Genomic DNA, 15,917 nt, shown 5'->3' with positions numbered 1-15,917 from the left:
CTGGCCAACCAAGGAAGATGAGATGAGAAGTTTCTGCTTTGATCTTTGCTTCTGCCTTTCCTACCAGCAGACAAAATGGCTGCAGGTGGCTTCTAAGATGCAGTCAAATGCTGACTTCACGGGGACACAGAAAAGAAATGACATGTGCCAGAATTCTCTTTGTCAGACTTCACCAGCTCTTGGCTGCATGCCTACACCGTGCCAAAAAAATCCTCTTCCCAAACTTCAGAAAATGCTCTCCACAGCTTTCAAAGCCTGACCTTTAAAGCAGCTTTATCTGGGGTGTGTATGTGTGTGAAAGAGATGTTTATAATTTTCTATATTCCTGCAAAGCCAAACTATTTATTGAGTCCACCTGGTAGTGGTGGGAATTTGCACACAGATGTCAGTGGACTGAAAATATCACCACAAGAGCTCCACCTGCAACTAATCATAGAAATTGGAATTGAACTCTCGCCAGAAGAGAATCACCCCATATGTGTTGGCCAATAAAATCACCTTGTTGCTTTCCCCCTGTCAACATAGACTTGGTTCTTAAAAACCTCTGAGAATGCTGTCCGCTGGAAATGTTAGACAAAAAATGCTTTCAGGATGGTCACTATTCCTGACCCTCTATCCTATACCTTCCCCTCTCTATGCTTGGCTTCAACAAGCACCTTTGTCATAGTGGGACTAAAAAGAATCTACACATTGAAGCAGTCCAATATGTGTTCTTTGGTTTCATCTGCACGACAGGAATCTCAACTAACATGATCGAGAGAGAAAGGGAGAGGCAGGACTCGTTTAGATCTGCCAAGGTCCAGCATGGAAATTTTCTTGCCCTCATATGAACCAAATCTTTCCAAAGAAAACTGAAACATGAAAATCTGTAAGGGTATGCATGTGGTGTGTGTGCTTGATGCCAGGGCTGACAGTGAGAGATTGCTGAGGCAGAAAAAGCTGACCTCTGTGAGGAAGCTGTGCAGCTCACTTCAAATCATTCTCTTGCATTCTAACAAAGAAACCCACCATGGCACTGCGCCATCTCATCAATCTTTGAGCCAAAGAAATTCTCACCTATCTATAGAAGACATTCAAAATTACATTTCTGTCTAAGCAGTTCATCGCCTAAGATTGGATAAAAGATCTTCGGCTTTCTAGAAAACTAGGGGGAAGGGGTGGCATGGAGAAGAAAGAAACTACATCTAAGTAGCTTTAAGATGCCTCAAGACAAGATCTTGTTTGTCTTTGTAAGTTCTGGCATTCTGTGCTGTATGTGGTGTTAAACTATATTATCCAGTGCTAAGCCCATGTGCCTGTGTAGCTTTGGGAAACACACACACACAAACATGTATGCCTCAAATGTAAATAAAGTGAACAGACTTACAACAGAGAGGCAGTGTGTTGTTGTTTTGTTGCCGGGGTGAAAGCCTACTAGCTCAGAGAGACAGAGAAAGCTCCAGGCTGATTCTCCTACTCAGCCAGCATCCCAGAAGGAAAAAGTCCCATCTCCTCCACGCTGTCTTAAAAACCCTTCAAACTGAGTCTCCCTCCTTTCTGTGCATCTCTCTATCTGTCCTCAAGACTTCCTTTCACTCTCTATGGTTTTTTTCCTATGTTCACTCCCTGTCAACTGTAAGAGGCAGCATGTTATTGAATAGAATTCCCAGTCAACAATGACTTACACTGTCAGGGCTTTACTTTCTCACGTGACTAGAAATCTGGAAGCAGACCATATATAAATAGCAGGGCCTATTTCTCAGCACTTCCCTTGGTCTTTACTCCATGATTAGAATATGGTAGCTCTAGTTCCAGGCATCACATCAATGCTCAAGACAAGAAGCAAAGAAGAGCATTGCTCATGACAGCTACAGTAATGGTGGAGGCTTGGAAGTGCTGCAGCTTTCTAAAGAGCTTTCTAAGCCATTTAGGTTTAAGATAAAGGGTCATAGTCAAGGAAGATTGGGAAATTGCTATGTTAAAATTTTACAAGTGCTGTTTAATCTCAAGAGTTGGAGTATTACATCTCATGATATATGTTATTCCTTGGTTGGGACCATCATAAGAAAGTACCACAAAGCAAGCAATAGATTTTCATTATTTCGCGATTCTGGAGGCTGAGGCAGGGTTGTTGGAATGGCTGCTTCCTTCTAAGAGCTTCCAGGAAAGACATGTTCCAAGAGTCTTTCCTTTGTTTGATTACAAGGTCATCCTCTAACTGTATGTGTTCACATCTCTCTCTCTCTCTCTCTCTCTCTCTCTCTCTCTCTCTCTCTGCATGTTTGTATCTGTGTCCAAATTTACCTTTTTATAAAGGCAGTAGTTAAACTAGACTAGAGCTCTTGCTATAAGTTGATTAACTACATAAAAGTCTTTTCTCCAAATGAGGTCACATTCTCAGATAACAAGAGTTAGGATTCCAGCATACCTTTAAGGGGGATGACAAAATTCAACCCAGAACATATGCATCATGAATTTCCATGACAAATGTTTCAGGTATGTGTGTCTAAGGTGTATTTGACCAGAGAATCCTCTTTGGAAAATACCATTTCCCTGGCCACACTTTGGAAATCCTATCTGCAGGGACTCAGATTTCTAGCAGTAGAAAGAGTCCTGGAAAAGGTACAGGGGGTAAGACAATCTACTGAAGTAATGAGAGTATGTGATTTATCCTATTTTTTGTTGCTATAACAAAATATCAGAGGCTGAATACAATACAAAGAAAACTGGGTTTATTTAGCTCACGGTTCTCAAGATCAAAAAGGATGGGATGGCAACTTCTTGGCTCCCAGTCAGTGTTCCAGTACAGTTGGCATGACCAGGGAAAGGAGCACACACAGAGAAGACCAAAGGCTGGAGCAGTCTCTGAACAGGCTGCTCTCACAGTAACTACTGCAGTCTCCCAAGAGCCAGTTCACTCCCATGAGACCCAATCCAGTCACTACAGACCTAACCCAGTCCTTGAGAAAGACACTGATCCATTCACGAGGGTGGAAGCCCCATGACCCACTTACGTGTTAGAGGTCTCACACCTTCCAACACAGTTACACTGAGAATCAAGCTCCAGCACATTAACATTTAAGAGACAATCCATATCTAACCCATAGCAACATCTAATCCCACCCATAAACTTGAAGAAACCCAGCAATTCTGGGGCGAGCCTTCACAGTTCAAAGTGATGACAGCTGAGCCTCATTGTTATCAGAATGTCCTGATGCAGCTTGCTTCTCATTAGGAAAAACCATGTCTCTATTACTCGGCTGCTATAGCTCATCAAATCCGGATACTCACAATCAAATGAGAATTTCACAACAGGGGGCCTGCTGAAAGGGGCCTGTACTCATACAAATAAAACAAATAAGAAAAATGAGGGAGGCCAGAGCATGTAGTTTGTAGAATGCTTGCTTAGCATGCACAAAGGTGTGGGTTCAATCCCCAGTACCCCTTAAAAACCAGCTGTGATAGTTCACTCTTGTAACCTAAGCTCTCATGAAATAAAGGAAGAAGAAATCTATGGTCATCCTTACCTACACAGTGATTGTGAGGCTAGCCTGGAATATATGAGACCTTACCTTTAAAAAGAAGAAAGCTATGAGAACTGCTACTTTCTCTCAGCTTTTCCAGTTTCAGGCTTCAAATAAGAATTAATAAGTGATATGTTGAACTTGGATCAAAAGTTCTTATTAATATTGATTTAGAGTCTATTCCTTTCTATAGTGTTAAGTCAGAAATAGAAATGATCACATAAACCATTGCTTAAAAGCTGTACCATTCCCCAGACAGGTTTACTTACACTTCTTGGGTTACAGTTCCCAATGACCTTGTCCCACTTCTTCACAAGATGAGTAAATATTAGATCTAGTACAGTCTCCTAGTGTGTGATGCTATTTATATTTCTGCAGAGCCTTGGCCAGCTACACAAAACCCAGGAACCATCTAAAAATTACTTTCTACGTATCTAATTTGGAAAGGAGGTCATTAAAAGTACAGAGTTAATTGTTGAACAAAATATCCAGGAATATGAAAAGTCAATAACATCTGTGCACCAAACTGCAAGATCTAAGTCCTTACACAATTTCTGCTTCTGAGTTTTTCAAGCCAGGGTCTTGTTCAACTTCCCAAGCTGGCCTTGAACTCAAATTCAAGCTACCTTCCCACCTTAGCCTCCCAAGTAGTTGGGATTAGAAATGTGTATTACTCTGCCTAGCTTCTTTCAAAGTTTCTGAAATTTTATTCTCTATCATCTATTCTCCCTTGATCTCCATTATACTGACAAATGGGGTGGAGATACAAGACTTAGGAAAACTGGCTAAGTGTTGCAGTGCATGTCTGTAATCTAAGTACTCAGAAGGCAGAGGCGGGAGGATCACAGCATGTTTGAAGCCAATCTGATCTAAATGCCAAGTTTCAGGCCAGTCGGGGTTATATAGCATGATTTTGTCCTAAAAAGAAAAAAAAAAGCAGAATAAAAAAAAATCTATTAATTTTTTTTGAGAAACTGAGTCAGTTGGTTTCCTGATAAGAGCAACCAGCCAACCAACATCCAGCACAACTCTACTGGCCATAAAAGACAAAGGGGGTGTCCCACATGACAGCATGACATTCATTAACAATATTTTTAAATGTTTCACTTTTATTTTTATGTTTACAAGTGCTCTGCCTGCACGTGCACCCTGTAAATGCCTGGTGACCATGGAGGTCAGGAGAGGGTGTTAGACCAACAGTGTGAGCGACCGTGTGGCTGCTAGGAACCAAAACCACATCTTCTGCAAGAGCAGCCAGTGCTCTGGGCCACTGAGCCATCTCTCCGTCAGTATTTTAAACTCACCTTTCCCCAAATCAGTCTATTGTCATGACGCTGAGAACATGAGCTGTGGGTTCAGGCACCCCAAAGAATACATTTCCCAGAATACTATGTTCATCTCTCTTTCAGTTTACAAAATCACATCCTACAACAAAGGCATGAATGACAACAAAAAGCTGTGTAGCCATGCATTCTGAACTCTGGTTTACACACATTAAGCGTGCCTGAAATCCAGGCGCTCTGGCTTTAATACATAAAGCTAGCCCTGTACCCATGCACCCTGGATTTTACTTACATTAAGCTAGCCCTTAACCAATGTACTGTGGCTACACACATTAAGCTACCCCACACTTCAAGGCTGCAACCCGCAGCAGCATCACATGGATTAATGTCTGTGTGGACTGTGTCACTAAGAAGAAAAGATGGGAAGTAAAGAAGAGGAGAAATTTCTATCCAGGAACCTGATCATCAATCCTTTGCACATAAGAAATCTGGTGCAACTTACCCATAGGCCCTGTAGTTCCTGAGCATTCTCTAATGTAGAGAGGTGGTTCAAAAGCCTCCCTTAGATACAGAGATGAACTCGGCTCCCATGGATAGAACCATGAGGACATCAAAATCAAAATCCTCTGTAAGCTGTACCTGAGAGCACATGCCTGTGCTGGTTGGAGACAACTTTATAAAACTAAGAATGTCACAGACAAGCACACACAAGTTTCTTCCCCTCCTTCTCTAATGGGTCCCCCTCCCATTTCTCTTCATGTAGCACAGTTCAAATTGTTTTAGACTCTAATATGTACCGTCCTTGGTACATATTGACATGTGCAGCTGCAGCTTCTGATTTTATGCTTAAGAAACCACAGAGAAGTGTCTCTCAAGAGCTCTGAATCCCTTTCTTGCCCATAGAAAAAGGTACTTGTTTTTCCTTTACCTATAAAAGGAAGGTACAATTAAGTTAATAGTAAGTGGCGCTGATACTGTTTAAGTAAGCGTTACCCCAAATGTCAAAGGCTTTGTCCCAAGGGTGGTGCTACAGGGAGATGGTGGAGCCTTGTAAGAGTCTGGGGTCCTTGAGAGCAGCGCTTGGAGGGAGCTGTGAAACGGAGCAGGCTCCTTCTCTACACTCTCTCCACCACCGCCACCCACTATGCCTGCCAGGGCTCCAGAACAACAGCTCCACCCAACCTTGGCCTGAAACCTCTCAAAGCATGAATTGAAATAAACCTTTCTCTTCCTAAGTTAGGTAGAAATCAGAAACAGCATCAAAACCATTTCTAGAGAAAATAAGTTCCTAATTAAGAATAAAAATCCTAAATAAAGTAAACCAAATTCTTAATCATTCCATTGGAACTTATAGGGGCTGGAGAGATGGCTCAGAGGTTAAGTTCCATTGCAACTTATTTTTTTCATCAAATATAACCAGTGGTTCTCAATTTGTGGTTCTCAACTTGTCAAACCTCTAGCTCCAAAAATATCTACATTATGATTCATAACAGTAGCAAAATTACAGTTATGAAGTAGACAAGGAAAGTAATTTTATGGTGGGGATCACCACAACGTGTATTAAAGGGTCATAGTGTTAGGAAGGTTGAGAACCACTGTGCTCCGCTAATGCTCTCTCAGCTCAGTGCTCCCGCTGAGCCAACCGCAAAGTTCAAGCCTGACTAAACCAAAGTCCAGCTCCACCTTCCAGCTTGGTAAATCTTGGCAAGCCCTCCACTCTCTCCACATTTTCATGTGTCTTTAAGGTAAGAAACCTCTAGTGCTGGGCTCAGGAAACTGATTCAAGGCGCTGAATGATGATGTGCATGACCTTCAACTCGTAACATCACAAGCCCTCAGAGATCGCCACCAGCTATGGCAGCAGTAAAATGGGAGCAGCAACAGGAGTCTAGATTGATCCCCAATCTTTATTTCCTCCACATTCACTATTTTCCAATTGTTTGTTTGTCCCCTCCGGTTTCTTTGACACATGTAAGCCAGGCTAGCCTTGAACTTCCTCCACGGCCAAAGACAACATCTATGCCTTCACTTTCCTACCTCCACCTCCCAAATACTAGGAACATAAGCATCTGCGAACACGCCTAACCAGCTCCAGTTTTATGACAAAGCTGAAAACCTACAGATGCAGTTCCTGACGCGTGCCCGTATCTTCTCTCTCTCAGAGGAAAAGACCATCACCCCCACTTCCTCAAGCTGTGCCACTCCTAGTCCGGAGAACGAAGCAGTCAATGTGTCATCTTCAGGAACCTCTTGCCCTGGAATACCAATCAGAGCCACCCAGACGCGGAAACTCTGGGTCCTGTGTCTTCACGCAGAAAAGATCTGCGATGGAGAGTCATTTGACTTGCTTCATACCTTAGGGAATGAGAAGTATCAGGCATCAGGTGTGCTGGCATATACCTCTAATCCCAGAACTCGGAAATCAGACAGGCGAATCTCTCAGTTCAAAGCCAGTCTGGTCTACAGAGTGAGTTCTAGGCCAACCAAGGATACATAGTGAGATGCTTGAAAGAAAGGAAGAAAGAGGTGGAGGGAGGGAGGGAAGGAGGGGGAGGAGGGGGGAAAGAAAGGAAGAATAAAGGATCTATGTGTTAAGCCACTGAGATTTGAGATCTTTTGTCAGTCCAGAAGAGCCTATTCTATCCTGAGCAAGAGGGATGCATACAGCTCTAAAAGGGTCCTAATACACGTCTAAGAGGGAAGAAAAGAGATTACCATTTTAAAAAGAAAAAAAAAGCCACTTTTTGTTAATGTTTTATTCCTTACCTTGGAATAGCACAGATCAAGAGTTTTAATGTGCTTTTTACTAAAAACAAAAAACATCACTGAAATTTACTTCACTTTACTCTGTGTCTTCCGTATATTTTTGTGAATATCAAGGAAGGCCCATAACACACTGGCACTGTGGCACAATGTCACGTGCAAACAAATAAGCTTACATGAGTGAATGTGGATTGCTGCTCAAACATACAGTCAGTACAGGAGCAGAGGATAAGCGTCCCCTCAGAGCTGACAGACCGGAGGCTTCCCTTCCAGTTTTTGCCACTGCTTTCGTCATTGATGAACTGCTTTAACTACTTTAAGAAGAAAAGAAAAGAAAAGAAAAGAAAAGAAAAGAAAAGAAAAGAAAAGAAAAGAAAAGAAAAGAAAAGAAAAGAAAAGAAAAGAAAAGAAAAGAAAAGAAAAGAAAAGAAAAGCTAGAGAGAGGAGAAAACAATACAGAGCAGAAGGGGAACGCACGTTGCAGGTTCCCGAGTAGTTCACGAACCAGCAAAGCAGAACACAGCAGACATGGTGGTCGAGAACGCTAATTTGACTTAACGGGACAGAGCTTTCTGTTCTGGAAAATGAAACATTCTCCACATCTGCAGACAGCCAGAGACAGGGCGACTGCTCGCAACACATAGAAAGCCAACAAGAACAGTCCTTCATACAAGTCATGAATGTGACCAAGGTGCTTGGCTCCAAAGCGCTAGCAGCTGAGAGAATGAGACAGGAGGGTCAGCAGATGAAAGGCAGGCTGTAGCACAGCCCGGCGGCAAGGCTGGTTGTCAAAGAGCCATTCCTTCAGCCAGGTTGAATTATCTCAGACTAGCAGAGAATGAAACGCTGCCTGGGAGTTCATAAGCCAAATGTCACAGCACCCTCTTCTCAGCCTTAGCTCTCTCTTAGCTCCCTCTCATCTCCAGGAAGAAACTGAGACTTAAGCATAGGTTCCAGAGCACTTGTGAAAACAGCAGTGTATAAGGCAGGTACCGTAGTGTGTAATTGAGAAGATGAAAGACGGACCCCAGCTGGGCTGAAAGGGAAAAGGGTGTTGGGGAAGCTAACAGCGGGAAGGGAACCTCAGCTGCGAGCATGGAGAACAAGGATGGAGCAGATAGCTCAGATATGGAGGGAGGTGGTACAGAGTGTGACTGGCCCACATCTTCCAGTAGAAGGTGCTGTAGGCTCAGTCAAGGAGGAACACTGCCTTCTGGATAAGACTGTTAACAAGGGAACAGGGGGATATAAGAAGGGGAACAGCCAAATTCAGGAAGACTCTGGGAAACTAGCTCCCTCATTTTCTTAAAATATAGACGCTGGATCAAAGACTAAGAATGCACCTTGCACATAGTACATAAATACTGAATGGATAAAGGCTAGAGACCAAGTTAAGACGAGCTGGGTTGCCCTTACGCGGTATCAAACCCGCTCTTCCCAATCCTGTCTCATACCCTTGAGTTTGCTGTTTATGGAACTTGCTCTAAGAAACAACGCTGGTTCAACTGCAAAAACAATAACAAACAGCAAAAATTCACCAGTCAAGTGTGGCCTTTTAATGTAAAGTGTTTACTCTTGCAGAGATTAGCATTTTCCTCTTCTAGTCTGAGGGAGGAACATCTGAACTGCTGCTGCAATTGCTGAAAAAGAGAACAAAATTAGCCACGCACAAAAGTTGGCAATGAGGGCCGATCCTCCCCACCTCTGCAACTATGTGGAAAGGTTACCGGAACAAGGAATTCAGTCAATACGGCATAGTACCTCCTGTGTGGTTGGCTGTGGCACCCAGGTGAAACGTATTAAGCCTTAACCTTCTTCGTGGTGCTCAGCCTCCTTGGTACATACGGTAAGTCTGGAGCCGTCTGCAAAGCCTGAGAGCGCTGTGACAACCCACCTGGTTTTCCTCATGAGAAACCCTCATCTGCTCCTTGAGGACAGACATCCGAGCCGCCTCCTCTTTCCTCAAGACCCTCTCCTTCTTGAGCTCTGGACTCCAGAAAGTCTTGATGCTATTCATGGAAGACCCCAGTTTGCTGTCCTTGATGTCCAGCTCCTTCCGTAGCAGGTCGTTCTCCCTCTGCAGTTCTTTGAGCTGGGCCTGGAGGTCCAACATCGTACTGTCCCTCACCTGCCTCAACATGGACGGCACCTGGTGGTGGTGGTGGGAGGAGCTGCCCAGCCCCCCGTGTTGATCTGTGTACGAAAGGACATCCGTGTGGGAAAGGCCGGCAGAAGCAATGTTGGGACTGCTCCCCATGGCTGTGACCCGGCCTCCGTACACAGCTCGATTGGTGGCCCTGCCCAGGGTCATTGTCCCCTTCGGGTAAGTCGTTGATGCCACCCCTTCGTGGTCACTCAAGTACATGGGTCCAGACGTGGCGTAGGCTGCATTAAGGGACTGGATATTCTCCATGGACAGAGTCTTGCCTGTTCCTCCCCCTCCCCCGCTACTTGTTCTTCGGTGGCCCAAACGAGGTGACCTTGGCAAACGTGGTGATCTGGAAGGGCTACCTTCCAGATTGGTGATTGTTCTTGCACTCCCGTACATTTTTCTTCTGTGATGTGGTGCTACCAAAGAGAAGAAATGCTAGGCAACCTTAGGGTTTAAGCCAATGTTTCCTTTCCTGGCTAGAACTTTCACCGTGTTCTTTGTATGGTTTGCACCAGGAAATGACTCCACTCAGAGATCTGCAAAATGAGAAAAAGAATAATTAAAAACAAACTTCCTTAGGATTCTAACTACAACTGCATCACATCTTAAAATACATTGACAGAAGTAGTAGAATGCCCTCCTAGAAAGCACAAGATCCTGGGTTCAAGTCATAGCACTGAAAAAAAAATCTAGATACAACAACAGATAGAGAGAATGATGGATGAATGCTAAATATATAGAAATTAATAATGATAAATTAGTGGCAAAATGATAGATAATAGATAGATACATAGAGAGATGATACATAGAGAGATATAGAGAGATGATAGATGATATATAGGTGATGCCCATGTATATATGTATGTGTGTGTGTTTTAAATAGAAAAATAATCCTGAAACATTTCTTACTACATGTAAACTTTTAAAATAAATGTTCCCACCCTGACCCCAAAGTCTAAAGTTATCAAAGCAAAAAGGAAATTCTTTTTTTCCTTGGGAAAATAAAATGCTCCCCCTTGATTCGTACCAAGTAAGGTTTGGAAAGCCAAGAAGTTCACCATATGGACTGCAGCAATAAAATAACCCATCTTTGGGGACGTGACCTTCAACTACAAATGGCTTTACAATGACTGAGAAACCACTGCTTCGTTGAATATCTAAAAGCTGACATGTGTGCTTTCCCTTCTCCTCCTGTGCCCTTAGAAAGCAGTATCCACCAGAGACCTCCTTTCCACTGTGCCCAGCACAGCCCTCCATATATCTTCCCACAATTCAGCTGGCATTGACACATCATTTGAAGCCCACTGGTCATCTCAGAGCTAAAATCAAGACATGATTCAACTAGCAAGATACCTGCACATATGGCCAGATTCTCAAAGCTGTCATGGGATAAACAGCCCTTCCTGTCTCTTCCCCAGTCATACATCTCCCAGACTGGTCATTTCAGAGTTCTTTTCCAATTAGTTGACTTTTATCCTCACACAAACCTCTTCCCACACATACAGAAATGGCCCAGGGAACAACACGGTAGATCAGCGTTCCCAACCCCCTAACTCCTACGGAAAAGTAGGGGAGGCTCCCTATCACGGTGAGTCAGGTATATCAGGACAGAGTTTGTGTAGCTGGGGCCACGGGGCTACAATTATCACTTCAATACTGGGACTCAAATGGCCTTCATGAGTGCCTCACAGCCTCCTACTGTCAGGAAATCTTCATCATGTTGTGCTTTGCTTTCAGCAAATTCCTTGGCAATAGGAGCACAGAGTCTAGAAAGGTTGAAACAAACAGGTTGAAATCTCCACTCTAATACAGAAGAGTGACCTTGGGCAAATTTTAAAAACTGTCATGAGCTTTTACTCTTCAGTACATAAAATGAAGAAAACCACCATCTAACTCATTATATTATCAATAAAATGCTATCTATAAAATTCCTTGTTGCTACCTGGCAGAATAGTCAATAAACAGCTTTTGCAAAAATAAATAAATAGCTTTTGTCTAGTGTTTCAATGAGATTAAAACATTATAAACAGCACATAAAGGCACTTTTTTTATTTTCCTCTGCCTACCATTTATCTCTCCTCCCACCTCTACACACACTTTCTAGCAATGCAATCTGCATTTTCCTTAAAAGAAACTGTTTTTAAACCCATAATCCTAGTTTATAAGGACTAGATGGGGTTGACTCCCACTACTCCATTCTGGATAGCATCAGAGGTGAGACTGTAACCCAAGTCTATCTAATCATTATACTCCATTTCAGACATGGTAAGTAAGTAGTTCAAGGGATGGTGCATGACTCTCACTGGTCCAGAAAGACTTTACCCTGTGACTTCAGGAGGAACGAAACAGGAAAGATGAGATCATCTTCAGTCAGAGTTATTTGTTTTCAAGATGGGACCCTCAAAGCGATGACTGAATGGCTCAGCCCCTAAATGGGGCATCTGCCTCATGTCCTTCAAGGCTATGGAAACATTACAGAAGAAGCAGAAAGAATGGAAAGATCAGAGGACAAGAGTGGGTGGTACAGAACACTGACTTCCAAGTACTCCTAACTCACAGTGATGGAGGGTACCTGCCAAGACCTGTCCACATTCTACAGCCACGTCGGGGAGAGACCTAAGAGTTCCCACCCCTCCCTGAAGGTCTATGGGCAGCTTACGGTTAATGAGAGAAAGTTTTTCTCAGTGATGCAGCCACTGGAAAGAGATCCGTGCTCCTATAAACACGTCCTTGCCCATGCTCGTGGAAGCAATCCCTAGTAAACTCAGTGCTTCACAGTGGCTAAGTGGGTAAAAGTGCTTGCCTTGCAAACTTGATGACGTGAGTTTGTTCTCCAGAGCTCATAGTAGAGAGAACCAACTCTCGAGAAAGTTGTCCTCTCACCTCTACAGATGCGTCACAGCACATTCACACACACACACACACACACACACACACACACACACACACGTGTGCACATACACTGACATAAAATAATAATCAGACAGCACATGAAAGTAGAATGAGGGAGGGGTAGTTGGGAGAAGAAGGGTGTCACCATGAGTAGAGATGGACAAGAAAAGGTAATGAGGAGCAAACACAATCACAATACACCAGTGCATTATAAAAATGTACTAATAAAACCCACTGTGTATAATCAATAAAACATAGACCTCTGGGCACTACTGTGTGGACCCTCTGTGGAAGTGAAGCTAGAGCCAAGGAAAGCAGAGAGACACTTGGAAGTGTGTGAAGCCAACCAAGAAGATGCTTTTCATATTCTGAATCAGCATCCACTGAAGCTCCAACCCTCCCCAGGCCACTTTAGTTACGGCTGCCAGATAGACTGGCAGCATTATTGGCCCCAGGTCTTGACACCCCCCCCCTTCCTTTCTTCCTTCTTTCTTCCTTCTTTCCTTCTTTCCTTTTCTCCTTCCTTCCTTCCTTCTTTCTTCATTTATGTATTGTATATATGTACATTTGTGGGAAGGTCAGAGGGCAACTTTTTTGGGAGTCAGTTCTCTTCTTCCACCATGTCAGTCCCTGGGAACAGAATTCAGAATAGCAGCAAGTACCTTTGCTGCTGAGCCCTCTCACTTGCACACAGCCCTTCTTTATCTGTGTTCTTCATAGAGCCCTCCTACTCCGATTCTAGGTTCAGTCCTATGACTTGCTTTGGCTGATGAAGTGAAAATAAAATAAATGTGAGTGGAACAGAAGCCAGCTTTGGGAATAGCACCTATGTGTGTATGTACTCTCTTGCTTGTTTTAACCTTACCTAGTAGAGTAGGCTTTACCTAGAGGAGAGAAAATAAGTTGTCCCTGCCTGCAGCCCACCAACCCCAAGATGTGAAAGCAAGCCCCGTCCAGTTGAGTGGAGCTGCCTTCTCAGTAGCTGGGCACAGATAACATGCCCAACCCAGCTGAGATGGGCTGAGCCACACACACACACACACACACACACACCCTCGGTACTTTAAAGAATGTCACACAAGCTTTGTGGCTGGCTGTTTTGCGGCATTGTGGAAGCAATGCATGACTGGTACCTTAGCCCAAATTTTCCCATTCTGTTAAATTCTGTATCACCTGGTGTTCCTACCACATACACCCTAAGGAGCCTTTCCGTATATGTGAAGAAATGTTTTCTGTAAATGCTCCCTAAAAAGACAGTCTGTAGAAAAATTACAGAGCTGTTGGTAACTTGGGCACTTCATTAGAAATGTTTACATTGCTCCAAACTTTGTTTCATTTTCATTGGAAGTATACAAAAATTATGCTATAGCTAAGATTTTTGTATGAATAATCTCTTCAATAAAAAGGGAGTACCAATAAGCCAATAATAAGAATTCAGGTATATAAATGCTGAATGACACAGACAAGACAGTGGAACATTGTGACAGTGTGAATATTTAATGAGACAGAAAGATGTTACATTTTGGTAGTGGATAAGAGCAGGGTACAAAGTGTGTGTGTGTGTGTGTGTGTGTGTGTGTGATTTCCTTCTCGTATTTCTAGAAAGCACACACTAGCAGGGAGACTGGAGTGACACATGTGGAACTAACACCAGAACTGCCCCTCCAAAGGGCATTCATTTTCTCCCCTTTCTTATTTGCATGCTCCAAATCTTTTTCATAATGAAGAGACAGTTTATGTTAGGAATTTTCTGGGGTTTTCCCATAAACTTCAACAGTTACATCAATTTGCTGTTTTTACTTAGCTTAGGATCTAGGAATTGGGGCTCCATCTAGGCCATCATTACAGTTGCGCCTCCCTAAAAGGGACTAAGTGAAATTTGCCCTACCCTTTCTTCTGCTCGGACATCTAGAAACAGACATTCCTCATTTCTCTAGCGAGGTGTGAGGCATCTCACAAATAACACAAAATTTACCCCTGTTCAGATTTAACCCTCAGTGGCTTTGCAAGCTGGCTGGCCAGGGCTTTGCAGCATTGCAGCAGTCAATTAAAAAAAAATAAGGATAATAAATCTGTTCCTTTTTGAAACACATATATAACATGTAACATGAAGAAACATACTCTTCTTTAAAATCATGTGTCCAGCAACTGGGGAGAGGACTCCACAAGTAAGAGCAGGTGCTGTGCAAGCAGGGAGACCTGAGTTCAAACACTGAGCCCCCACGTAAAAGTCCAGGCATGCCTGCAAGGGCCTGTCACTGTCATAGTGGTGAGCAGAGGCTGGAGGATCCTCGCAGCCTGCTGACCACCAGCCTAGCTGCGGGCTCAGTGGGGACTGTCTCAGGGAATAAGCTGGAGAGCGGCAGGGCAGGAGACCGGACACCCTTGCTCATGCATTCATTGGTGCATGAGCCCACACATACACACATACATCCTGTGCACACCAAAGTCACACCCGGAGTAAAGTAATGATTATGCGTGCTTGTGCTTCCTTACTTACAAAGCAAACTACCTAACACTGGCTCCCACTTTCTCGGGGCTCTCTGTATCCAAGGTGAGTGCTAATTAAATTAAACTAAAGCTAAGCTTAAGCTTTCCTTTCTGCTATGTTCTGAAACAGTTTATAACACACAAAGCCATTTCTGTCATGAAAGATTTGGTGAAACAAACCCATGGAACTGGACAAAATGGGCTGTTGATTATCTTCTCACTTTTCACTGAGTTTACCAATGCATTTTTATTTGTTATCTAATTCAAATCACTTGGTTTTTTTTTCCTTCAAGCACAATCTAATCCATATAGGCATGTATACCTTCTCATTAATTATAAAATACTTCAAGTTACACCCCTATCTCATTTTTAATGTTTGTATTTTTCTGTTTCTCTAGCCAACAATATGATTTCAAAGGACTATATTTTTTATTTGGTGCATTGGATTTTCTTGCTTTTACCTGTATCTCTTTATTCCTAATAACAATTTCTACCACCTTTGTGTTTACTTTTGCTGTTTTATTTTAAATACTCGTTTGTCTTATATCATATTTCCAAATAAGTACACACGTGGCTGCATATTCCATGGCTGTATGTAGACATCTCTTATTGCCATTTGTGAATAACAATGACTTTTCGGCTGGGGCCAGCAAGACATAGATAAAAATGCTTGCTGGACAAGCTGAGTGCTTGCTGGCCAACAGGCACATTCAACATACCTGAAACCCATGCAAAGACGGAAGGACAGCAGTGAGTCCACAACATTGTCTTCTGACGTATACACATGTGCCATGGTACACATATATACAAACATGTAAACAGAATTATAATAAT

The 15,917-nt window shown here is 43.1% G+C and overlaps 1 protein-coding gene across 1 annotated transcript in view; it reads right to left on the bottom strand.

The window, feature by feature from the left end:
* Positions 1–15,917, bottom strand: part of Erc2 (ELKS/RAB6-interacting/CAST family member 2) — an 898,378-nt gene that overhangs the window by 851,188 nt on the left and 31,273 nt on the right. The window contains 1 exon segment of the mRNA XM_060390770.1: positions 9,444–10,237. Within this exon segment, the coding sequence (XP_060246753.1) occupies positions 9,444–10,097 (654 nt within the window). The 5' untranslated portion in view covers positions 10,098–10,237.

The sequence above is a fragment of the Meriones unguiculatus genome, chromosome 9 (genome assembly GCF_030254825.1).
Source record: "Meriones unguiculatus strain TT.TT164.6M chromosome 9, Bangor_MerUng_6.1, whole genome shotgun sequence".
NCBI lineage: Eukaryota > Metazoa > Chordata > Mammalia > Rodentia > Muridae > Meriones > Meriones unguiculatus.
Note: the sequence above shows the minus strand (reverse complement) of the source record. Positions and strands in the feature narration are given on the sequence as shown.